General features: G+C 42.4%; 2 protein-coding genes across 14 annotated transcripts in view; one reads left to right on the top strand and one right to left on the bottom strand.

Annotated features, from left to right (window-relative positions):
• The first annotated feature begins 1276 nt into the window (after nt 1-1276).
• Nucleotides 1277-21938, top strand: LGALS8 (galectin 8). Of its 12 annotated transcripts, none has more exons than XR_012622480.1 (12): nt 1278-1521; nt 7371-7508; nt 9813-9901; nt 10620-10830; nt 11484-11600; nt 13450-13476; nt 14857-14945; nt 16816-16981; nt 17453-17737; nt 18787-19235; nt 19857-19948; nt 21673-21938. XR_012622480.1 is itself a non-coding variant. In XM_074818407.1 (9 exons), the coding sequence occupies exons 2-9, from the start codon at nt 7467-7469 to the stop codon at nt 17600-17602; spliced, it is 891 nt and encodes a 296-aa protein (XP_074674508.1). In that variant the 5' UTR covers nt 5071-5177; nt 7371-7466; the 3' UTR covers nt 17603-18718. The 12 variants fall into 12 exon arrangements, 1 of the variants encoding a protein (XP_074674508.1); XR_012622478.1 differs by having other exon boundaries at nt 1278-1579; XR_012622481.1 differs by lacking the exon at nt 1278-1521 and adding an exon at nt 5071-5177 and having other exon boundaries at nt 19168-19235.
• Nucleotides 19632-25039, bottom strand: part of HEATR1 (HEAT repeat containing 1) — a 39452-nt gene continuing 34044 nt past the window's right edge. For both annotated transcript variants that reach the window (XM_074818405.1, XM_074818404.1), the window contains exons 37-45: nt 24669-24819; nt 23993-24151; nt 23131-23265; nt 22781-22885; nt 22519-22687; nt 21625-21779; nt 21093-21251; nt 20270-20378; nt 19632-19852 (exon numbers count right to left, since the gene is read on the bottom strand). In XM_074818405.1, coding sequence (XP_074674506.1) covers nt 19764-19852; nt 20270-20378; nt 21093-21251; nt 21625-21779; nt 22519-22687; nt 22781-22885; nt 23131-23265; nt 23993-24151; nt 24669-24819 — 1231 coding nt within the window. In that variant the 3' untranslated portion in view covers nt 19632-19763. The remainder of the gene's footprint in view (nt 19853-20269; nt 20379-21092; nt 21252-21624; nt 21780-22518; nt 22688-22780; nt 22886-23130; nt 23266-23992; nt 24152-24668; nt 24820-25039) is intronic.

The following is a 25039-nucleotide window of genomic DNA, read 5'->3' as shown; positions in this document are numbered from 1 at the left end:
AGAAATTACAGTTATTCTGGTACCACACAACAATATAAAAATGATTAGCTGGGAGTAACTTCCACTGGGCAGATTTCTTAAGGGGGACTATAGCTTACTTTGATTGCCTCACTGCAAAGCTAGATAGTGTGTATATCCATCAGCTTTGAGGGAGAAGAAGCAAACTTGTCATAACCCATATGTTTGATCTGTTACCAGCCTGTTAAGGACTCTTGATGAGACCTGCAGGGAGCCATTGAGGTTATTAATATTGAATGGTCATAGTGGTGCATTACTGTATAAGGAGTATGTACAGTGGGGAGAAGCTTCTGGTTTTGGACGGAATTTTTCTTGCAGGATATTCAGACAGCGATTTATTAAAATATACTACATGCTGCCCTGGATCGTGTTGTGGAGGCCCAAAAGTTGACCTAAAAATGAATCGGGCAAATTCATGGTCTGCTTACTCAGTAAGATGGTGCAATTGTGACCTCTGGCTCAGAAAGTCCTAAAAGCTGATGGTCAGCTGAGTGTTGTACTGTGTGCTTGCCTCGGTTCTCACTCTGCTCTTCTATGCAGCTCATGATGGCCACTATCTGGAATGGTCGTGGCTACATGGCCCTTTGACTTTATGTGGTACAGCCAGTTTTGTCTCTACCAGACCGCAGATGTCTTGTACCAATCTCAAAAGAACATGAGTACTTAGGAAGCTATTGTGGTACTGTATGCACCAGAAAAAGGACACATGTTGCCAGTGGGGCAGCCAACCCTACCCCTGTATTAAAGTCAGCATAACTTTGGGCTTTGGTACCTAGGCTAGGAAAAAGTAAATAAACATATCTGAACATTGAGAAACTGAAAGTGGTGTAAAAAAGAAAAAAACAGTCCTTGTTGTGAAAACAGTCTTTGGGATAAGCTGACTAAGCCAGCAGCTGTGCAGATGTCTGCTTTCAAGAGATACAGACAGGGTAAGGGAGTCTGCATGTCAGACAGACAAGTGTCAAGGACCAAGCCAAACTGTGACAGGCCCTCTGTGTATAAACTTTGTGTAAACAGGGTAAGTGGGACTGCGTGCCAAAGAACAATCCAAACTGGGAGTTACAGTATATGGGCAAACTGAGTTAAGGTCTTTGCCTCAAAACGACCACCAGAGACCCTTCCCCAATTTTAGTACGTTTGTGCAATGTATTAACATATGTATGTGGATTTCCTGGAAATAGGCGGCTACTTCTTGGAAATAATATGAATATTCATTTCTTTTACTGTATATAAGGAGTGTGCCTTTCTCTTTCAGTGTGCATGATAGGAGGAATTATCCCCCATGCATCTGTTACACAGATGTTACATACATCTATTACAATAAAGTAATGCCTGCTTTCTAATGCTAAACTGAGTGTTAGAGAGTTCTTCATTTACAGATTTTGGAAACAGTTTTGTCACCCAGATGGAACAGTGTTTCTGACACTCAAGGGAGCCACAGGATCGTGAGGATTCCGGCACCACTGAAGGTTTTTTGGGGAGATCCTCCAATCCGCTGATCCAGTGAGTTCAGAGCAAGACCCCTGGCATTTGTTAAGGCATTACTAAAAGATATACCCAGGTAATGCTTTCCTGCTGGAATGGACTGTAAGGGATTTAAGGGGTCTGGATGGAAAATCAACCAGGCTTGATTGCACGCAGAGTGCCAGCCAGGGTACTGGTTACTGTCGAGTTCATAACTGTAATTTGTGTGTTTTAGTTTTGTTAGATATTGTAGTGTTTGTGCATATAACTTGTTTGTTTTGTTCTAATATGGGGTCCAGTCAATCATCTAAGGGGTCTGAGGGAGGTATTTTAAAGGAGTCGCCTCTAGGATGTATATCAAAACATTGGAAAGATGTAAGAAGTGATCCCTTTACCAGGAAACAATTAATTGTATACTGTAATCATTGGTGGCCAATGTACATTTTAGAAGATCAAAAGTGGCCAAAGAATGGGACCTTAAAGTACAATACCATGTTACAATTAATGTTGTTTTGCCAGCAGAAAGGGAAAATGGGATGAGATGCCATAGGTGAATTTGTTCTTTGCATTACGGGATAATTATGATGTACATAAGGAATGTGATTTGATTGTAAGTGAAAGTGGTGTATTGGTACTAGAGGCAGAAAATAAGAAATCGCCTCAGCGTTGTTGTTCATCATGTCGCATCAGCAGGTGATGCAAAGGAGAAATAAGCCGGAAATAGCAGCACAGGGTGAAAGGGGGTTGAACGGAAGGCAAAGGGAACAGAGGGATAGTGACTGGGATAGTTTCAACGAGGAAGAAGGTTTCAGTCCAGTGGTGGGTAGGACAAGGCGGGGAAATGCTCAGAACATACAAGCCCCTCTCAGGCAAGAGGTAGGAATGGATGGACCTGTTAGGTAAAGGTGCCCTTTTCAGTATCAGATTTAATAAATTGGAAGGAGTCTGCTGGGTCCTGCCTAAGGAGAAGAGAATGGTGCTGGAAAAAGCTCAGGAGGAGGATGAGAGGCTAAATACAAGGGATGGTCCAGATTGTTTTATGCCAGCACAAGAGACAGACTGGAAAATACAGGGGCGGGCAGATTGATGAATAAACAGTTATCAACAGTTGATACTATATGAAATAAAATGCGGGATACCCAGACCTAAAAACCTTGCAGAACTATATCAGGTGGTGCAAGGTAAAAGTGAGGACCCCTCTGCATTTTATGAAAGATTGTGTGAAAACAGCATGGAAGTGGACAGATTTGGATCCTGAGGACGAGGCTAATAAAATGACTTTAGAAAATAGGCTAGGCTTAGACTTGCTATTAAAGAACAAGGGGTGTGTGGATGTCTTAAATTAGACAAGGAGCACTGCTGTATCCACATCCCAAACATCACTGATAACCTGCAAGAACAATTAGAATGAGAAAAGTAGCAGAAGATAGGAGAGTGATCAGAGATACAGCAGAAAATAATTGGCCCAACAAAATCCTCCAAGAATTAGGTGGATGGTCTCTAAAAAAATGGCTAGTCACATTGTTGGAAGGAATAATTTAAGTAGTGATAATTATAGTTGTTATAGGAATCTGCATAGGTTGTGCTAAGAGGACCATTGAGGAAACTATATATGGAATTAGCAATCTGCAGTGGCTTAAGGAAATGTTTGTGACTACTGTAAAGATAGTAGCCATGTGCATTTTATGTTATATCATGATTCAGTGTGTCCCTATAATTGCCCAGTTTGTAACTAATCTGTGTGAACTGATCAAACAGGATAGGTATTATTATTATAAGGATGAGACTCCTGAGAAAATCTTACAAGTCTCCAAGGGGGGATATGTTGTAAAAAAGAAAAAACCAGTCCTTGTTGTGAAAACAGTCTTTGGGATAAGCTGACTAAGCCAGCAGCTGTGCAGATGTCTGCTTTCAAGAGATACAGATGGGGTAAGGGAGTCTGCATGTCAGACAGTCAAGTGTCAAGGACCAAGCCAAACTGTGACAGGCCCTCTGTGTATAAACTTTGTGTAAACAGGGTAAGTGGGGCTGCGTGCCAAAGAACAAACTGGGAGTTACAGTATATGGGCAAACTGAGTTAAGGTCTTTGCCTCAAAACGACCACCAGAGACCACCAGAGACCCTTCCCCAATTTTAGTACGTTTGTGCAATGTATTAACATATGTATGTGGATTTCCTGGAAATAGGCGGCTACTTCTTGGAAATAACATGAATATTCATTTCTTTTACTGTATATAAGGAGTGTGCCTTTCTCTTTCAGTGTGCATGATAGAAGGAATGATCCCCCATGCAGCTGGTGCCAAATAAACTAACACCTGCTTTCTAATGCTAAACTGAGTGTTAGGGAGTTCTTCATTTACTGGGTTGTGGTAACAGAAGTAACCTCTTACAGAAAGTGCTGGATAGGCCTAAAAAGGAAAAGCAGCCTGTTACATAAAGGGAGGAATGGTGTTTTGTATTGTGGAGAGGAGGAGAGTTGAACAAAAAGGGACCCATGAGAGGTTTTGAAATGGGTTGATTTGTGCCAACTCAAGGGGCTTCTCTTTTTTAAGTAGCTCACCATCAGTTGGTGGAAATTTTATAGTTGCAGCTGTGTGTAAAATACTGGGCCAAGTAAGTATGACTCAGTATGTTGTTACCCTAACCCTGGGCAATGACTTGCTGCCCTGACAAGTACAGGTTGTAGGCTGGGAAGCAAGGACGGGGGTCTGCATACAAAATCTCCTTCGAGGAAGTAGGATAGCATGTGATCACATAGTTTGTGGCACTCCGCTGGAAAGCAGGAGGAACTGAGGGGCAGGAGCAGCAGCCGAAGGGCAGCACGTAGCTGAGGCCGCTGATGGGGCTGGAGCAGTGCCGGAGGGACGCCCGAGGGCCGGGGCTGGAGCAGTGCCGGAGGGACGCCCGGAGGCCGGGCCTGGCTGTGACGCTGCTGGGGCTGGCGCCGCTCGGATGCAGCCCTGCTGGCCGGCAGGGAAGGCCTCAGCCTCTGCTGTGGAGAAAGGCAGATGTAAGAACAGGCGTTTACTGCAGGAAGAAGGGAGCAAACATAGCAGCTCCTCTAGCAAGAAATCACAGGCAGGCTCAAAACAGTCCTTGGTTGTACCCTTCTTTTTCTATCCAATGAAGTGGTGTTTGTTCAGCCATCTGACTGAATACGAGAGAAGGGGTTAAAGTGCCTGGTCATCAATTTAGTTCAATTTTCCCAGATTTTTGTGTGGGCTTTAACTGTTACTAGCATGGGCTGTGTGGCGGTCAGCAGCTTACACTGAAGCATGCTACAATGATACAGGTGCTCGTACCGAACTCTATCCAAGCCGGTTTTGCTGACAACAGACTCAGCGAGCAAAATATCTGCCTAAACTATTCGTTGTCACTATTGGACTCGGTCACACGAACACAAAAGCTCAGTGTCAAACGGTGCTCAAACACACCCGCGGTGTCAGGCGCCTTCCCGGGCGAGCGGAGCGCAGCCACGCCGGCCCCCGGAGGAAGATGCCTGCCCCTGGCTGCAGCCGGCCAGGCAAAGGCCGCCGGGCTCGGGCCCAGGGCAGAGCCGGGGCCGGGGCCCGCGAGGCGGCCGGAAGCCGTTGGGCGGGGCCAGGCCGGGCGCGGAGCGGCAGCTGCTGGCGGGGGTCGATGGCGGCGCCGGCCGGGCTCGGCCCGCGGGTCTGCAGGCGCCGCTAGTCACGGAGGTAGGTCGAGCAGATAAAGAGGGAGCGCCCCGTGGGGGGGAGCCGGGGGGTAAAAGCAGTGATAGCCGCCCGGCGTGTGCCAGCCTGCCGGGGGGAAGGGGCTGCCCGGGGGGCCGGGAGGCTGAAGGAGGCGCTCTGTGGAGCCGGGGCTTCCCCGCGGCGCCTTCAGGCTGAAGCGGCCGAGGCTTCAGTGTCCTTCTGGTGTGCCGTAGTGTTGGGTTTGTGGCCGGGGGCGGGGGGACGGCGCTGGTGGGTTGTACTTTAATTGCGTGCCGGTATCCAGAAAGTATCTCGCGTATTCTCTTTGCAGAAGTCTTGTTTGCCTTGGTGTAAAATCTAGCTTTGATGATAAAGTCTAACGTGAGTTGCCCTCATGAAAGACATTTTCTGCATGTCGCAGTGGGACAGCATAATAGCTGGTGGTTGGCCTTTCTGTTTTCCTGTCTTCTTTTATCGAAGACGTTTTTGGCTGCTTTGTAATGTGTGAAACAACAGGAAAGCATACATATCGTTTTCAGTTCTAGAAGTATAGTCAGGAAACCTTAACTTAAAGTGTTGCGGACTTAAGATTTGGTGTAACGTGCTGACAGTGGTTCCTTTGACAGAAGGTTACAGGAGAACCTTGCAGTTGCACACCTATCTCCTTGTTTTGTCAAAAACAGAGCTGGAATTGCAGCTTTCCCTCATTATTGTGATCTTTTCAATAAAAAAACCTAATAACCAAACAAAAAAACCCCTCAACTCATCACTTTGCCATAGTGCCACCTGGTCTGCCAAGACTGACAGTTTTGTTCCAGGATTCGCTTTCAGCAGGACCTAGATTGCTGTTGCACACCCAGGGAAGTTCAGGTGCTGGACACTGAGTTGTAGGTCTGGGTTTCATTTTCGTGGGTCTGCTGTGTGACTTTCCAGTGCTAGAAGCAGAATTATTGCTTGCTTTGGTCTTGATTCCCTCCTTTTGAAAGTGAAAACAATGAAATTTGCCTGCCTTTGCACACTCCTGTTGCAAATTGGTGGTAGTATCCCATGAGAAGGTCAAAGGGGCAAAACAGTTATGCAGTGTAGGCACCTTATGTTCTCTGGACTGCATTCTGGTCTTAGGTGGGAGACCTTCTGCCCAAATCTCCCACAAGATAAGCCAGATATTGCAATGTGCCACTCTGTTGTTGAATCATTGCAGAAGATTAACCCCAGGGCCCTGTGGAACAGGTCACAGACCTTGGGTTTTTGGTTTGTTTGTTTGTGGTTTTTGGGGGCTTTTTTATTGCTGTTTTGGGAGTTTTTTTGTTTTGTGGTTTTTTTGGTTTTCTTCTAATGTTGCTGGCAGTTGTCACACAGTAATGATGCTAGAACCCTCACCTTTGACTTTTTCCCTGTCTGCCTGTCATCACCACACAGTTTGCATGCTATTAAGCTGTTTCTCCAGAATGTGCAAGAAATAATTACTTAGCAGTTTCAGTTGTGCCCTGAATTTTGGTAACTGCATTAGAAGATTTGTTAAAGAAATTACAGTGTAGCTGGATATACTCACGCACTGTTGTTCCATTTCTTATTAATACTGTGAATTTAATGCAAGTTTTACAAACTCCTGTAGTTATTTGTGGAGTTCAGGGATTGTATGTGCTGGAGGAAGAAACATAAAATGCCCTTTGCTTCCCTGGTATGTCTTTGCCTTGTATCTCTTAACTTTATGTAAGATAAAACTGGAGCAAGTTCATCCCCTAAGGCTTGTCTGCCTTGGGAAATCTGGGGATAGCACAGAAAGTGTTAAAGGAGACAGAAATGGTTGGTTGTTTGTCTTGGAAAAACTGCTTTTGTACTGTGATTCTTTTCCCTGTCTGCAGGCAGGGGTTGGCTCCAAATGGAGAGCTACTAGGGCCCAGCTGAGGGGCTCTGAGTTATCAGTGTTCCCCTGTACAATGATGATTTTTACGTTGGAGTCTGTCTCAGTGTATGTAATCTCAGGAAGCTACTGCTGACTTTGTGTACCTGGGTGCACTATTCCTTGTTACAGTGGCGCCTTATTTCTTTAAGCAAGCCTTTAATTTTCATATTTCAAAACTCCAGCAAATTTCTTGGAAAGGGAAGATGTTTGCATCATTTCTTGTGCTGTTTGAAGTTATATGTTGGAGGGTTTCATTTCATGTAGCGTCACTTTGTTTCTTTCTAATTAAAAGTTTTGTTTTTTTGAAGGGATCCCTCCTTTGTTGCTGCCCGACCAGTGTGTCCTTTAAATACGCTCTAGCAGTATTCACACAAAACTGACAAACTTAAACTGGAGGAGGGAAGATGGCATCCTTGGATGGACTGCAGAAGACAGTCAGTAACCCGGTAACTCCTGTCATGTCAACAATTTCTTCCTTGGGAAATGAGACTTTGCTGTTTTATGTCAAAAGTACTTGTACTGTTTTGCACAGTGAGGGGTTGTTGTGGTTTGAGCCCAGAGGGCAACTGAGCACCGGGAAGCTGCTCGCTCAGAAATGGGAAGGAAAAATTAAAAACAAAAGGCTCCGAAATTGAGATAAGGACAGGGAGAGATGACACACCCATTATGGCAAAAGACAGACTCTTTAGGGGAAGAAAAGAAGAACATCAATTTCATTCAAACACCATCACCACCACCACTTAATTTAACAATCAGAGCAGGACAGTGAGAAATAGAACCACGTTCCCCCACCCCTCCCTTCTCCCTGGGCGCAGGTTTGCTTCCAATTTTTCCACCTCCTCCCTTGCAGTGGTACAGGGGGACAGGGAATGGGGGTTGTGGTCAGTTCATCACACGTGGTCTCTGCTGCTCCTTCCTCCTCAGTGGGAGGACTCCTCACACTCCTCCCCTGCTCCAGCGTGGGGTCCCTCTCATGGGAGACAGTCCTCCATGAACTTTTTCCGACATGAGTCCCTCCCATGGGCTGCAGCTCTTCCCAAACTGCTCCAGTGTGGGTCTCTCCCAGGCATGGCAGTCCTCCCAGCAACAAACTGCTAAAGCACGGGCTTCCCACAGAGTCCCGGCCTTCTTATCGGGCGCAGCCACCTGCTCCAGCGTGGGGTCCTCCATGGGCTGCAGGTGGGCATCTGCTCCACCGTGGACCCCCATGGGCTGCAGGGGGACAGCCTACCCTCTCACCACGGGCTGCAGCGGGGGGTGTCTCTGCTCCAGCACACCCCTCCCCGCCCCCCTCCTCCTTTCTTCCACTGACCCCGGTGTTTGCAAATGAGGTTTTGTGCAATGTGTGGGTAGCTGGGAAGGGAAGTGGAGAGAGGGTCAAAAGGATGTGTATCTTCTGGCAGAAATGGTCAACACTCTGGATTTAGACAATTTTTGCTGTCATTCCCCTTTCCCTCCTCAAAAATTCACAAGAACAGGTGTCAGCAAACGTATCAGCTTTTCACATCTTCTGGTTTTGCATGATGATACATATATATATATTAAAAAAAAAAAAATCTCAGCTTGTCCTTTTATGGTCCAATATTCCATTCAAGAATAGTGTTTCCAGTCTGTTCATTTTTTTGTTGTTAAATTACTGGAACTCTTATTTGCAATTGATCTTTCATTTCAAAGATGTCCTAAAATCTTATACACTATTCCACGGACCAGGGATTTCTTGGGGGAAAAAAATCCAGAAAACAACCTTGGCAGAAATTTTTGTCTGCTAACCAGAGCAAATGCAACATGTGCTACCTTTTATTTCCTTTTTTAATCTAAAGCACAGGTGATGAGATGCAGACTTCTAGATTTGCTTTCAGGTTAGTCTCCTGTGAACTTCCACAGTTTTCTGTTAAGGTGCTCCCCTTCCCTCCCTGAAGTGCTGGGTGCATCAGCTGTTGGTTAGGGTAGGGCTTCTGTCAGCATGTCTGAGCCTTTGCCAGAGCGCTGTGCTGGTGTGTGTGGGGCTTTTAACTGACATGTCCTCTCGTATGGCTTAACAACTCCTACCATGCTGCCACTTCAGTTTAGCATAATGTGCATGTGTTACCTTCTTCAGTTATTGATATGGACGAAAAGATAGGCAGGCTTTGAGCCAGACTGCTTATTTTAGATATCATAAAGACCGAGACCCCTGAACAGGGCTATTTCAGTGCACCTTGCAGTTCTTAGCTCAGTAGGATGAGGTATTTTGTTGTGTTTCTCATGTAGTTTTTAACTACGGAGACACTCTGTGACAGAGTCTCTTCCTGTCACTGTTTTCCAAAATGGAGCAAGAACAAGCAAAAAGGCAGCTGCTGTAGTCTGGGGTCAGAAGTGTTGTGGAAGGTGCCTTCTGCTGCCAGCAAAGGGCTCATAATAGTCAGCCCTTAGCAATGAGCTAATTTGAAGTGAATCCTCTTTATTAAAAGTGAGGCAATAAAATATTACCACTCTTCATTTGAGAGCTAGGAATGGAGGCTGGAAATTTTAGTTTTCATTTTATCTGACAAGCTTGGTTTTCATAGGCAAAAATTTGCTGGGCTTTTCCTTCCTCTTGTGGTGGGTATTTAAGTGCTTTTCTACTGTTTCTTTTAAATTGAATGCTAGTTGTGTTTCTTTTAATGTGTTGGAGCTAACTATTAGAATATTATTTTTAAAACTACTGTGGATTTTTGTCCTCTATCACAAAATGTTATTTGAATTTTTTTTTTTTTCCCACCATCTTCTAGACCATTCCATATGTTGGGACAATACATGGTGGCCTTGTTCCTGGAAATATGATTGTGATACATGGGACCGTTCCTGATGATGCAGACAGGTAGTGGCTACAGTGTCACTTTTTGCAGTGTCACTGTGTGAACAAGAGTGTAATGGTTAAAATGTTTCCAGGGGTCCTACTTATGATGGTACACAAAGACTTGATCTAAATCCTTGTGATAGCATCAGAATGAATGCAGGCTGAAGTGGTTAATGAAAGCTTTGTGATAAGAAGTGGAGGATGAACTGATTTTTTGCTTTCTGCTGATCCTCTCTTCTCTCTTCTGCTTTGCCTGCTTTGGCAATTTTTTTTCCCCTGTCATAGCATATGTCTGCTTGTCTAAAGAGGTTATCTGAGACTAACAGAATTGATAACTGAATGCGTTGTCTGAAGGAATTAACTGAAACTGGGATAAGGAGGTAGGGACTAGTGCATGTGCCCAGTATGGGGGTTCTGTTCCCTGACTTTGCCCAAAGTTCGTCTAGTTACTCTACTGAGGATGATGGGAGGGAAGGTGGTGAACACAGTAAGTGAGGAGCTTACATGATATGAATGATGACCATTAAAGAAATATTTTAGTTCATTGTAATAAATCATGGGACATCCTTTCACAAATGTGTAGGAGTTGGATGAATATGTTTGGTTTTTTTCCTTATCCAACAACACTTGTCGTGTCTGCCTGTTCTGAGGCTCCACAGCAAAACACAAGTGTATTGAACTTTTAGGTGATTTTTTGACAGACTGAGCTGAGTGTGGTTTGTCTTATTTGTATGATTAGATTCCAGGTGGATTTACAGTGTGGCAGCAGCATAAAGCCTCGAGCTGATGTGGCGTTTCATTTCAACCCCCGCTTCAGAAGGTCTGGCTGCATTGTTTGCAACACACTGGAGAGGGAAAGATGGGGCTGGGAGGAGATCACTCACGAGATGCCCTTTCAAAAAGGGGAGTCATTTGAGATTGTCATCACGATTTTGAAGGATAAATTCCAGGTGAGTCTGGGTCAATTCTTTATCTGTAGCCAGTTGTCAGGCCAATAAGAGAGAGGTATTTTGTATACTTAAAATAAATAGTTGGAAGCCTTGGTTTCTCTGTTACATAGGTATAGTCCAACTACAGAAAAGTTTAGAAGCTTTTCTTTAAAGCCATGCTAAGTAAATCAGACCTTTAATTATGTGTTGTTTCCCTCTAAGTTGGATGAGTAAGCAAGTAGCTTCCTGTCCCGGCTAATGGCTACTCCACCCTTCCCTTCTTAGCTCAAAGCGCTGACCTTAGGATAAGCCTGTTTTGTGACTAGTGTAGGACAGTCCTCTTGGAGGAAAAATGTGAGGTGTATTAGTCTTGCTCTGTTAGACTGCAATAATAGATTCTATTAGATTGGTAATATCACATTGGTAAATGATCAGCTGATAGAAGCAAAAGGTGTGAAATGCAAATTTTATGTAGGCAAATAAATCTCCCTCATAGTGATGGAAAGAGGGACTGAATCATGGATGAGCTGAACTTAGTTGCTCTGAAGTTTCTAGGACACTTCCTGCTTCTGTACCAACCAGTGTAAAACAGAGATACATGCATACAATTTGATACATGGCCAGAGTAGTGTATATTTAATACAATTTTCCTGTTTTGTTTCCTGTCTCTTTAGGTGTCTGTAAACAAGAAGCACTTGCTGCTCTACAACCACAGAATGAGCCTTAGAAAAATAGATACTCTTGGAATATATGGCAAAGTGCAGATCAAAACTATAGATTTTGTTTCTAATGTAAGTTACATAAACAGCTGACTTGTTTCCTTTTCTCTGTCTTGCTGAACTGCAGAGTAGGATTTATGGTGAAAAGGAGGTAAAGAAAAGCAGCTACACAGTTTAACATCAGTAACAAAATATTTTTTTCCCAGCATTTCAACATGTGAGTGTCTTGTGAGGATCTCTGTCTTCCTGTTTTAGTCTTGAGGTTAGGGACTAAAGGGTGACAGAGTTTACCGCTTACAAAGTTAACAGGGCGGATGGTATAAGAATTGATTGGATAATGGATCTAGGAATGGATTAGACTTCAGATATTTGCAGTAGCTCCAAAATGAACTCTTGTTGTTTAGAAACACTGAATGCTAAGTTCAGCCATGGCTGTAACTGCTTGTGCACATAACCCTGTTTTTTCTGCTAAAATGACTGAGTTGTTGAATGAATTGGTAAGCAGGAGTGTACTTTTATTTCTGGGGGGCGAGAAGAGGTATCCTTTCGTGAAGACTTTGTGGCTTGATTTGCACTTGGACTAAACTGCAGTGAATTTAAAGTGAATGCAGTGCCGTGCTTCCTCTCAGCTGCCAGCTCTGCTAGAGAAAGTAAACCATCAAGGAGCAGTTGAACAACATATTCCCCTGTGCAGGAAGAGAGATTCTTCTGCTCTGGTAGGGCGAGACTTTATACCAGAAATGGAAGGTGATAAATTCTAGGGAGATACAGAAGGTGAATGCCTTTTCCCTTTCTTCCTGCCACTCATTAAGGTGGCCTACCTACTCCTGTGTAATATTCTGGGTCTGTTCTGTCCCATCCTCACTACATTGTGGGCAAAGCTTGAGTCTCTTGCTGCCAAACATCAGGTCTAACTCGGGTCAGCACACGAATAACTGTTGATAGAAGGTGGGGATTTGGGCCTAAATGGAATGGGGTCTAAGCTTTAAAGATATGTCTACTCACCGATCATTTGCAAAGCCTACGTACAGACTTTTATGGTCCCCATCACTTGGCCTTGGGCATGCTGCCAGAATAATGTTACTTTGAAGCTGTCTGAGTCTTGGTCTTGGAGGACTGACTCCGAGAAGAGCTTGGGGGCAAGCAGGTGCTGTACGTTGGTTTCTGTTGCAAGCACGAAACAACACAGTTGCTTTAGTCTGTGATTGCTGATGCTGTATCCTTTGGGGAAGAGGAATGGAGAAAGGCGATTGTTTCCTTTTTGTCTTTGCTTCTAATATACTCTTCTGAGGAGGAGGAAGATGGAGGCTTGTATTGAAACAAACAAGCTGAAGACACAGTCTGCCAGGGCTAGGCTGGAACTGTATCTCTGCATGGCCATGTTGCTCATCTGTCCTTCCCATGGGAAGGGACAGGGATGCAGGGGGCTGCTCAGAATCCTAAGGCCCCCTGCATGGACCTGCCCTGATGGTGTTTCTACCCCAGTGAGGAAAGCTCAGTGGGTACCCTCAGATGCTAAGGGCTTAACAGTGCTCTGACTGTTAAATAAAGCCTCGAACTGTAATGAGGTGGTCTTTAGAAATTTCGATTTGGCTTCAGCAATTGATCTTCAGGACTTTTCCTGGGTTTGTAGGGGTTTGGCTGTCTTTCTTTACCATAGCCCTAGGTTTCCATGTTAACAGTTCATCCTTCAAAGAAGCACAGATCCTCATATGGTTCTAAACCAACTTTATGTTAAAGTTCTATGATGTTAGCAGTGGCATCCAAATACCTCTCTTTCTGCAGTCTTTACAAGGTTCTCAGCCATCATCTCCAGGAGTAACAAAGATAAACACAGAAAATGTACTTATCTTTGTAAAAGCTTGAGTGAATCTCCCTGTTGTCTGATAAGCTAGTTAATGTTGTTTGTTTTCTTTTGCAGGCGGAAATGCCAGATGGCTCACAATTTGTAAGTGTCTCTTGTAGACTTGTGGCAAATGTGAAGGGTAAAAAAAATCAAAATAAAAAGATCTCAATTATTCATGAAAAAGCATGCACAGAACAAGGGAATTGAGATGATCATCAGTGAGGTTTTTTAGAGAGTAATCCTCTTTGCTGCTGCTAGTAAAAGTGAAGCTGTTTGTTAAATCATTTAGAAAACCCAAAAGATATACACAGCATCCACAGCCATAAACAGAGAAATAGAAAGTGAAGTACCTGAAGTTTTGAAGAACCAAATCACATCAAAACCTTTTTTCAAATAAGCATACTTACTTTCCTCTGCCTTAGGGAATACCTGCAAAACAAAAGTATTCTGCAGTCATATTACGCCAGCTGGCCTTACGTTAATGTGTGTATCTCAGAACCTGTCTGGCTACATCTTCCTCTTGCTGACAGATCCATGCGTATCCTGAATATGCTTCAGGTGGCTGGGTGCAAGCATCGCACCTTAGGGTTGGAACTCACACCCAGCTAGCATGGAGCATAGATGGAGGGGGTGCTCATCTTTTTGCAAAAAGCTGTACAGGTGGTCAGTATCCAGACTGGAGTAAGGACCACGCTCAAACTGAAAAGGGGTTGGAAACCAGGAATGTATATAAATAGCATTTGTGGAGAAGGTGCAGTTGCAGTGAGTGCCATGATTTTAGTTGCCTTGTCACTTGACAGTCTGCCTTCTTCAGTCTTCTTTTCAAAACCAAGTAACATGCAATATTGTCATTTGCAAGTGGTGGAGTTCAACAAAAGAATAAAGCTGAAGTACTCCTCCATTCACTCATTTTCCCTGATCAAAATAACTTCTAACCCAACAGGAAGAAAAAAAGGCTAGTAAAATACTTGCACTATCTACCGTTATGAACTGGTGTCAGGAGGACAGAATATTTAGTGGCCCTACTTCTCGTACTTGTGCAGCTGTGGGATACACACCTCGCATGAGTCTTATTCCTTAAAGCATAACTGAAACTTTCTGAGAGGAGAGGTTGGGATGTGTGTATCTGAATAATTACGTGACATATAATTAGTGGAGGGAGTTTTGTGCTTGCTTTTTTTTTTCCATTTTCTTTCTACCCTCCTTCCTCCATTACTGGTGGCAGAAGTAGTTGTAAATAGTGTTTATTTTGAACCCAAGGTGGTAGTCTAAAGAAAAAACCCAACACATTGATATGTTTATCTCAGTGTAACTTTTCTGCTATAGTATTAGTATCACAGAATATGTTGGTAGGATTAACTTTAGCTATAAGTGCAGATTTGCAATTGTAGGCTAGATTTCTTCCTGCTATAGTAAAGCTCAGCTTGTATATTGAAAAAAAGTAAATCACAGTAAAAATTTTTACTGGTGGTGTACTTCCAGGAGGTTCCTTATGTTGGGAATCTTGATGCTGCACTTTGTCCAGGATGCACAGTTGTCATTAAAGGAGAAGTGAATAAAAACGCAAAGAGGTAAGTGTTACAGATTTTTTCTGCTATTTAACTGCACTGCTTTTGAGAATGAGGAGGCTTTTCCATTGCCTCAGTATATCCATACTCACTTGCAACTTTGCATCTGGAATCATCTGAAACTTCAGTGCAGTTTTCTCAGGAACCTGCAGGATACCGTTTTAGAGAGGACTTAAAAAACCAGCTCCGTTGTGAAAAGTGAAGGTAAAACCTGAGTGTTTTACCTATTAAACGTGCATCATTCACAAGACTGTGTGTCTGTTCAGGGTTTTCATTGTGCGAGGCATGTGAGTGCACACATCGTACAAAGACAGCTTTTATTCTAAAGAGATCCAAGAGGAATGGGAACTGGCAGAAGTAGGTGGAAGATGAGTGAGTTAGATGAGTTGCTGGTGTGCTCAAATGCTGCATGTTACGTTTCTCTGAATACTTCTTGGACAGCATCCTTGGGGACTGTATAAGCATGAAGGTGCCTAACTGACAACAACTGAGTGATGAAAGCTGGTAGGGGAGTATGAGCTATAATTTTGATAGCAAATTAGGAACAACAGGTTGCGAAGATGACATTTTCCCAACGATTTAAAGAGGGGAGGAAAAAAGGGAGTGCCACATGGGCAAAATGGAGCTGAAGAAATATCTGTGCTTCAGCATGCCCTTTGCTTGAAGGGTGGTTTTGACTCTGCAGAAACATGCCTAAAAAATGAAGTGGTTAGTGCAAATGATGAGAAGCATGCTTTTTTACATTGTGTGTATGCATTGCCCTCCTGCTTCCTCAGAGCACATATCTTCCCTGCAGCTGAACAGCACTCAGAGTTCATATTAATACTGGAACCCAAGGTCTAGAAATCTCATCAACAAAGTTTGAATGGGCTTTAAATTGGACAGGATAATTAATACTTAGATAGTAGCATTTGTTTTCCTTCTTTTGGCTTGAAAAGCTTGTTAGGACATTTCAAGTGCTGAATGTATCGCTTATAAGCGTGAAGAGGCCTTTGGGTGTTAGTTAAAGCATTGCAGGTTGCCTTCTCTTTATGATTTTAAATGTATAGATTTTTATAGAGTTTATAAGTTATTTAATGTCTTTCAGTTCACACAGTTGTAGATTTTCCTTTTTCTCAGCAAAAAAGAGGACTTCACAGCTTGGAAGTGTGGCTGTTGCTATATTTCGTATCTGGGCTAAGCAATTCTAGGCTTCTCAAAGGAGGGAAATAACCTGACAGCTGGAGTTAATTGGAGGGGAGGAATATTTCCTCTTCAAATGCAGTGAGGTCTTTGCCACAGGTTGAAGCATTCAAACTCACATTTAGGAACCCTGTGTTGTGGACATGTCTTAAGATTGCAAGCATATTCATTCAGCCTGGGCAGAGCTATGCTGCCTACAGAGTAACACTTTGTATGCATGGTGTCCCACCAATCTTAAATGTATGGAGAGAATCCTCAAACTTTTCCTTAGAGTCTAATCTGTTCATTGGCAGAAAGAATATAATGTCTTTAGATAAAACAAAGCCTCCCACTCTCCACTGCCCGAGTTAGGAGAAAGAGATGGTGGAGCAAGTAGCACCATGTGTTCCTAGTGCTGTAGGCGAGTAGCACTTGGCCCGCTTGGCTCAGTACCTCCTTGCCGAGACAAACAGAAAGCTGTGAGTGATGAAGCAGATCTAGCAGGGTCATGTCCTGCATTTGCTGCCTCCAGCAAAGGTTTCTGTGTGAAGGAGACACATGCATGTTAACTGCCTGATTGTTTCTTCAGGCGAATCATGGTCCTGGCTCTAGAAAGTTCTCAGTATTGGCTAAGGACTTGGTAAATAGCATGGACTACTACATCATGTTTATAAACTCTTGGTATAGTAAACTTTTAAAAAATATCTTCCAGCTTTGCAATAAATCTGAAACCAAGTGACTCAAGGGACATTGCATTACATCTGAATCCCCGAGTGAAAAATAAAGTTTTTGTAAGAAACTCGTACCTTCGTGACAGCTGGGGAGAAGAAGAAAAGGAAATGACCAGCTTCCCTTTCAGTCCAGGGATGTACTTTGAGGTAAGATTAACTGAAACATAGCATAGACTCAGACTGGTAATTCTGCCGAAAGGATTAGCAGTGGTGCTTAAATGTCACTTCACTAATACAGATTTAAATAAAACTGCCTGCCATTCCTGCATTTCAGTGTCTTGAGAATATTTAGGATTAAATGAGACCACAGGGAGCAGAGAAGTGACTTGGTTTCAATGGCAATTTTCTTTTTAAATAGTTGCAGGAATTCAGCCTGTGCTCAGGATGAATTTTAACTGAATTGAGTTGGACTTGATGATCCTTATGCGTCTCTTCCAACTTCAGTTATTCTATGATTCTATGAATTTTATTGAAGTTCCAGTCTTTTAAGTGTTTCTTTTGCATGAAACATTCTTTGTAACAGAAGCAGGGCTTGCCCAGGTCTTGGCTAGATCATCAGGTTGTTTTTCATGTCTTACCAGGGCTTAAAACTTAACTGTTTCTTTTCTTGCTTTTCAGCTGATCATTTTCTGTGATGCCCACGGGTTCAGAGTTGCTGTTAATGGTGTTCACATGCTGGAGTACAAGCATCGTTTTAAACAACTGGGAAAGATCAACACAGTGGAAATCTCAGGAGATATTAAAGTATTAGATGTGAGGAGTGGGTAGTTCTTTTCAATCACTACCAAAAAACCAAAACTTCTTATAATGACAGGTGCCTCCTTGTCGAGTAGAAACAGGCACTGACTCGTGCTGAGCCTGCCTTTATCTATCTAGGCTTCTGTGTCTGCCTCTCTGAGTTAGGTGAGTACCAGAACTGCTAAATGTGAGGTTAAATGCCCATCTAGTTTACAGTATTGTGGCAAGCTAAATAAGTGTTTGCTGAGATAAATCTCCTGTATTACTAAACCTAGCAATATGAAGACGCTGCATCATACTGTGTCTAACAGTTGTACTCGGTATGTTTAAACTCCTACTTGGCGTTCCTTGATAGCATACATTCAGTATCGTGAAGTAGAAACAAGACTGAAATAGGATCTGAAGATATGGTTATCCACACCAAAAGGGACATTGATAATTCATTTAAAATAGAATAATGAAATATACTTTTCTGCTTCTTAAATTTATATTAGCAACTTTTTCCTGAGGCTGGATTAAGCAAACAGTTGACTCATCAGTTCTAACAAAAGGCAAGAAGAAATTTGATGATAGCCTGCTGCTGCAGTAGTACCTGCTCTAACACTCATGGTTATGTCACCTCCTGCTTGTAAGTGGATTAAATCAAACATACAGCAACACTTCTAGCTTTTAGTTTTCTGAGGTGAAACAAATGAAAATGATTTAGGTCATTCCAGTTGCATGAACCTTTGAAAACTTGTTTGATCTGAAATAGCTCCTGAGTTGAAAGTGTTCAGAGACTGAAGTGGATGTTTGTTTTTTAAAAAATGAGGAAGTGTGAACCCAGGTATGTGTGAACCCATGACTTGGATACTCATCAGTGGAATAGAGAATGGATCCTTTTTCAGTCTTGCATTAAAATGCTATCTATCTGAAACAAGCTGTTCCTATTCACTGTTTTCTGTATGAATGTCAGTCTTAATTTTTATACTCTTTAAAAATAAGTTGCTACTGGCTGTCAATGCATGCCTGAGGGCTGTTCCTACTTATCTTAACAGCTGCTAAGAGTGAAGCAATTTCAAGAATAAGATGTACCCTAAAAGACTGTTTAAGAAAAGTAACCACATTTAATGTTTAAAAAGCGTAAATAAAAATATGTGAACTCTGCTTTTCTCTAAGTGTAGCTAAGTTGCTATGATCTCTTTTTAAAAAGTCTGTGTTTTGTCTTGTTTCAGTTATCTTACCAGTATCTCCAAGGTGGCACAGTGAATCCTGAGTAGAGGCCCATTTCACATCAAGCAGTTAGCAATCCACAGACCAGTTAACCTGAGTAGGCCTCAGCTGTGCTGGTGTGGCCTTCAGGACAGTGTTGTGCACCTATTCCTGGGCTGCAAGATAAATGTAGCTGGCTGATTGTAACACAGGGGCTGGTAGGCAGCTCCCACTCAGGAATGGCAGTTACAGCACCTGTGTGTCCTTGCCTTTATCTAATTGTTCAGCAGGGGGTTCTCATGTGAACATTGGTTTTGTTTGACAGCCAACATGATTAATAGTTGTTTTCTTTAAGAAAATCCTGTAAGAGCACAGATGACCACAGTGGGGTAACCTTTCCACAGACGGGATCTGCATGACATGCTGCACCCTGAACAGAGAGGCCTATTCCCAGCACCTGATGGGATGTAAGGTTAGCCTCTTTATCGTGCTGGTTCTAATCAGTCACATTTTAAACCATACTTTACAGAGTCTGAGTGTAATGCACCAGCACCTCCTGGTGCAAAGGTAGTGAGTTTTTTGGTAAATTTGTTAACCTAGCAAGAAATTTAGTCTTGATCTTCAGGTGAATAAGAAGCAAATCCGTAGCAGTCTTTAAAGACTGGGTCCAGGAAGTACCATGCTTACACTGGAGCATGACAGCCTTTCCATAGGGCTTGTGGAATTCAGTGAGTCTTGCATGTTGTCACTCTGTGCCCAGCTACCAGAATTTGCTTATAGCTTGCTCCAGTTTCCCACTGTTAAGAAAACAGCAGTTAAGGAGAAGTCATATAGAAAGTCCCCCGACCATCCAGAAATTATAAACCCAGATTTTTAGAGTATTTTATTAAGAAATTAAGATCTTAGCTCTGATAAAAATTAGTATGATGGTTTGCCTCTAACACTTAAATGTATGAAGCTAACCCAGTTCAGACAAAATTTGAAAAGAATGGTGATAAACTTAGAAGTAGCTTTGGAGCGGTTCTCCCAAAATGACTTCCAGCTGTTGAATTGTCTTCTGACACTGCTGTTCAACTTCTTCACATTCATCTAGAAAAAGAAATAAAGCAGGAATTACGGAGAATAGTGATTACAAAGCTACCCTGGGAATGCTTCATCACGGCTAGAACTGTCTTCAAACACCAGGTATGAAGTAATTGTTCAAAAATATTTTGGCACTCAGGACTTAAGCAAATTATTTCTACTGGAACACTGATCTAAAACGTGCAACTGGGGAGATGCGTACAGGCTAGAACACTGAAGAAACTACCATAATTTAACTGACTTTTAGGAGTGTGTTGGATACATTCCATTTTGGTTTGCATCCTGCACAGTTTAAGCTACTGTATGCCAATTCATAAGATTTATAGCAACCATCCTGTCTGAATCTTTGAAGTAAGTGGCCCTTATTCTTTCCTGGTCATAGACCAGCTGCCTGCCTTCATTAATGATACTTTAGAACATTACCTTCCATGAGCTCAGCTAAGAATGGAATAGATTCTGGTAGCAGGACCAGGTAGTTCTCCTTCAGTTTTTGTGCGACTTCTACCAAAGCAAGCAGCGCAGCAAATCGGACCTAAATCGAAACAATAATCTTTGTAAGGACACACACATTACTGTACAGTTCCCTGTTTTCTCCTGGCTGCTCTCCCCTTGTTTCCATGTAAGTTTGTAAACTAGCTTTCCCTAGTGAAGGGAAGTAGTCTTAAGCTAACTGAAATCTCAACATCCGGGTTAAGATAATGTCAAAGGAAAAATAGGTTGCAAGAAGCAGGTATGTTGCTGGAAGTTATTTGGTATAACAGTATAACTTCCTGTTACAATGCCACTCTGTTCCACTGCATCAGAAGGACTTAGTACAGTGAAAAACCAAGTACTCCCCCTGAATACATACAAGCTGTCAAATAGGAGAGTCTTAACAAAACTCAATATAATAAACAGGTCTGAAGGTTGATAAATAACTGTCTTCCAGTTCCCCCTCTAAAGTGCCCCTTTCTTCGTATGCAAACAGGTTAGCTCTTGTTCCAACACCTACCAAATCTTTAAAAAACTTAAACCACACAGTATGGAAGACATCCACACATGGAATATTGACTGCTTACAGTCAGAGCAGAAGGCCATGTTGTATACATCTCTCTAGAACTTGGGTGTAGCATAGTACTGTATCAGTATTTTAATTTAGGCTAGTATTTTAGCAATGACTTGGCTAATCCACTTCTGGTTTTTGGGGCACTGTTCTCATTTTCTAACACAACAAAGAAAACCAGTTCAAATTATGATAGCTCCCAACCTTAGGAGAGGCGTGCCTTGTTTTCAGCAGGATCTGGTAGTTCAGTGGTTTCCAAAGAGAATCATCTGCCATTGCCACTGAAAACTGAGCTATGCAGGGTATCAGGTGTGCTGTCACTCTTTCCTGGAACTTCTCATCTCCTCCAAGTGTATTTTCTAGCTGTGGAAGTAATAAGCTTGTCAAACAGATCCAGGCTCAGATAAACCCAGCCAAAAGCACTTCTAGCTTTGGCTTTCAGGTACTCAGGAATTACATCAAAGAGCATCAGTGGGAGTGCACTGGTCTGCAAGAGCTCAACAACATGCATGAACCATACAGAATGAAGACGTTTAGGAAGAGGATTAAAAATTAGTAATTAAGAGCCTCAGGCAAAGCAGTTAATACTGTCTGTAGCCCAAAGACAATGAAGTAATTCCTCCCTTTTTGTTAAGGGCGAGGATTAAGGCCTGACAGTTAAAAAAGTAAATCTTTCTGATGGGGGGGGGGGGGAAACCAAACCAGCTATGAATTGTTTTTTTGTGTTTGTCAATACCTGATCAACCAGCGGCATCATCAAGGTTTCTGTTCTTTCCTTACTCAGGAACTTCTGGGTGTCAAACAGGAAGAGCTTGTGCAGACAGTCCACGGTGAACTGCAAGAGTAGACAGCTCTTTTCTGTGCTATTTTCAGAGTCAAAAAAGGCGTCATCTACATATCAAGGAGAAGAAAAAATATCATCAAAAAATGAAAATACAAAACTTCCCCACAAGATAGAAACATTGCTAGTTTGTGAATATAGCTAAAGGCTGTACTACATAGCAATTATGTACTCATCACTCAGAACAATAAAGTAGATGCAGTATGTTATCTGGCTTTTAGCTAATGCTCTAGCAGGTCTGCCACTGTCATTCAGAGTCAGCTGAAAAAAAAGAGAATAGCCACAGGCTATAGGAAAAGTGCTTGGCCATACCTCTGGATATGGAGAATTCTTCAGGTCACTACACATGGGATGGGCAAATAGTTTCCCATACAAAAACACCCCCCTATTTTTGCCAAAAAAGCAGAGGAGTCTGAATACATCTGAATACACAGGTAGCATGATGTCAATGAATAAAAAAAAAAAAAAAAAGAAAAAAAACTGAGCAGAAACAAGTCACCCTTCTTTCCACACAATTTCATTCTCCTGGAACTCACTGGGACTGACACTGGAAATTTTCATGTGGTCTCAAATTTGTACTAACAGCCCAGAGCCCATGGATAAAAAAAATGTCATTTGGTTCCATCAGAATAAGCAAGATGCCTTATTTATGAGAGAAAGAAGAAATGAGAGGTATATGCTGTGAAGTAAATCCTGTAAGACTAAACTTTCATCAATTATAATTAACCTCTTGCAGCAATTGGAGTTAGCTGGCCAATGCCTCTCTCTAGTCAGTAACTGAAAACTTACCAGTCTTAGAAATGTTGACCTGATTCAGTGTCTCAGCAAATGGCTTCACTAGATGACCAGCAAACAGGGTAAAGAGACCCTTGAGCTTGTCTGCAATGCAGTCAGCTATTCGGTGGAATGTCAGCAATCTGTCTTTTAGGCTAGACTCTGTTTTGGACCAATCAAAGAGCTGAAAGTGAAAGGCAGATTAGCTCTTTCCTGTGTCTGTGCACTGGAAAATATGAATATGTTAATGCAGATGAATTATATTTAAACTTCTTACCTTGAAGAAGAGGGGTCTGAAAGAAGCCTCGGAAAGTTTCATGACCATACTTATTAGACAATTAATAATACAAGCCTCTGTTTTACCAACTTCCTCTAAATCATCCTTGAAGAAATAGAAAACATAATTCCAGGTTTGAAATGTAAGAATTTGACCTTTCAAAGCATGTTTAGTTTTGTCTGTTTCAGACTAAATACCTAACCACGTTGTTTTCTAGCCCAAGAACAATTCCAGAATAGAATATTTGACACCCAGAATTTCAGAGCACATACGCAATGGAAACTACTAATATTTTTTTAAAACAACTGACAGAATTAGCATGTAGAGGTTCATCCCCCTAAACAAGCCACCTGGGCATGCTCTGTTCGGAAGTTCAGGGCTTTCATGAAAAATGCCGTCAGCTCAGCCTGATGGGAGATGAGGTGCTCCTTCTCCATACCAACAATGTGCTCCTTCAAAATGTCCATAAGGGGACCCAGGCAGTTCTGCCGAAACAAAAACAAAGCAATGCAAAGGCAACTGGAATACTGACAGTAACCGAGAAACGTAACAAGAGAATTGGATATGTGTATTTCATACATTCACTCTTTAAAATACTGCTGATAAAATAAACTTTTTCCTGTACTTTTGGTGGGCTTAAGTTAGTAGGATTCCTGAAAAGATTTTGGTCTCCCCTCTCCAATACTGGAAATACCAGTTAAGTCTGAAAGGTTTGCACGTATGAGACAGGAACAAAGCCCAGATGAAAATTATGACTCAATTCATGTTCCAAGCAGAACATAAAAAAGGCCAGTCAAGGCCTTTATGAATGCTCTCAAGCATTCATCATCTAACATGCTGAGGACATGCTTCATTTCTCCCAGGTCTAACTTTCCTGCATCACCACTGCAGTATAAAAGAAGAGAGAATATAAAGACTATGCTAGGTTTGGCTGTGATGGAGTAAATTTTCCTCATAGCAGCCCATATGGTGCCATGTTTTTGATATGTGACCAAAACAACACTGATAACACACCGGTGTTCTTGCTATGGCTGAACAATGCTTGCAGTGTGTTAAGACTTCCTTTGTCTCTCTGCTGTCCCAGCGAGTAGGCTGATGGTGGGCAAGAGGTTGGGAGGGGACACAGCTGGGACAGTTGAACCAAATTCTGCACTCCTTGGGTTTTTTTTCTTTCTTTCTTTTTAATTACAATGCAAAAGAAAAAATCCTTACCTTCCGGGTATTTGCCACTTCACTGTAACACTTTGTAACCGCAGGCAAGAGTATTCGAGAAGCAAGCCTTGTAGCTAGGATAGTTTTCAGTGATGTTATGCGTAAGCTTATCTGGGAAGAAGGACCAAACTCGACCATAATCTTTTCCAAGCGGAGAACCTGTCAGGAAATCCGACAAAAGTCAGGCATACTTAAAACAGCTCAAGAACTTACTTTACAGTAGTTGTCTGTTGCAAGTGTCAGACGGGAATTTTTCTGTTCACCACTTGGAGCACTTTAAGATGTCTGTGCACAGAGCTTCACTGTCTTCAGAAGACAAACACTGAAAAAGTGTGCATGTCAGTGGCAGAGGGTCATAATCACCCTAACTAGAGCTGTAAGATACACAGTTGTTGAGAGCATGGATATTACAGAATGATCCTTCAGGATTCATCTCCCTTTCCAAAGAGACAAACTACAGCCTTATTAGAGGGAAGTGTAGGAGACGCTGTTGTGTTCTGTATCTTAGTTATCTGCATAAGAAGGTGAGTAGAAGAGTAATACATTATTACCTTCCACCTAGCTGGCACACACTCCTACGTCAAGTTTCAGAGAGAAGAAAGTAATCTCTAGCTGCTTCTAGTAAATGGGCAGATCCTGCTCCTCTTTACGTATCTGTAAGAGTCCGATGGCTCACCTGCAGCAAGCAGTCCAAAAGATAAGGACTAAGAAAGTGTGGTAATGTTTCTGCGACCTTCAGTAGAGCAGTGACGGCACTCAGCAAGTAAATCTCATTGGAGACCAGCTCCTTCTTATTTTTTAAAGTCTTCAGCAGTGCCGGCATCAGCCTGTGAATAACCAAGCATAAACAGAGAAAGGTGAAACCACTGACCACTGGGAGGCACGTTTCCAGTCACATAAATCCATCAGTTAAGTCTGCAGGGACAATTTTCACACGTGTATTTGAGAAAACTCAGTATTCTGGGCTCTTCTGCTGTATTTGATTTTTCAAAGCTAATGAAGTATATCATGTTTAAAATCACAGAATCATAGAATTGTTTGGGTCAG

The sequence above is a fragment of the Strix aluco genome, chromosome 3 (assembly GCF_031877795.1).
Source record: "Strix aluco isolate bStrAlu1 chromosome 3, bStrAlu1.hap1, whole genome shotgun sequence".
Lineage (NCBI taxonomy): Eukaryota > Metazoa > Chordata > Aves > Strigiformes > Strigidae > Strix > Strix aluco.
Note: the sequence above shows the minus strand (reverse complement) of the source record. Positions and strands in the feature narration are given on the sequence as shown.